Consider the following 822-nt stretch of genomic DNA (forward strand, 5'->3'; position numbering starts at 1 on the left):
TTTATAAAGATTAATGATCGAGTATCAACTTTCTAGCTAATAAAATTATTTTACCATTTTAAAATTAACACAATTTAACTTTTTTAGAGATCGAGACAATTGTAAAATAAATGATTAATTTTTCCCTCCTTTTTTTTCATAAATTTAATAAAAATTAAAAATAAATTTAACAATATGATCGTTTATACGACAAAATATTAAGAATATTTTTTTTTCAGCTCTTTTTCATTCTGAGGAAAAAGAATCAGCACGTGTCAACGCTTCATGTAATCCATCATGGCATAATGCCATTTTCAGTTTGGATGGGCTTGAAGTTCGCACCAGGCGGTCATAGCACTTTCTTTGCCCTTTTAAACACTTTTGTTCATATTATAATGTATTTCTATTATATGGTGGCTGCAATGGGCCCTGAATATCAGAAGTACATATGGTGGAAAAAGTACCTGACTACTATGCAAATGGTAAGTTTATTAAATGATAATTGATTGCCAATCCATAGGTTATATTTCTACATTTTATTTTAATTGTTACCACTTTTTTCTAAACTTTTTTTTATATTTTGATAGTGCAATATAAGTGAAGTAAAATAATTTTAAAATATTGAAATACATTGATTCAAAAATTACCTAACCTAGCTGATCTTTGTTACATCTATTCATCGAATAATATTAAAAAATAATTCTATTAAACGTATCATATCAAATATTGATAACAAATAATGCTATAAATATTCATATAATCAATCTCCAAATTCAATCGTGAAAATAAGATTTTCTTTTTATACAATCAAAAATTACCTAACCTAGCTGATCTTTGTTACAT

General features: G+C 25.5%; 1 protein-coding gene across 1 annotated transcript in view; it reads left to right on the top strand.

Moving 5' to 3' along the window:
* The window catches only part of LOC102673016 (elongation of very long chain fatty acids protein AAEL008004-like), a 17,710-nt gene that overhangs the window by 14,361 nt on the left and 2,527 nt on the right, over positions 1–822 (top strand). The window contains exon 3 of the mRNA XM_006611183.2: positions 219–461. Coding sequence (XP_006611246.1) covers positions 219–461 — 243 coding nt within the window. The remainder of the gene's footprint in view (positions 1–218; positions 462–822) is intronic.

The sequence above is a fragment of the Apis dorsata genome, unplaced genomic scaffold (assembly GCF_000469605.1).
Source record: "Apis dorsata unplaced genomic scaffold, Apis dorsata 1.3 scaffold_85, whole genome shotgun sequence".
In the NCBI taxonomy this organism is placed as follows: domain Eukaryota; kingdom Metazoa; phylum Arthropoda; class Insecta; order Hymenoptera; family Apidae; genus Apis; species Apis dorsata.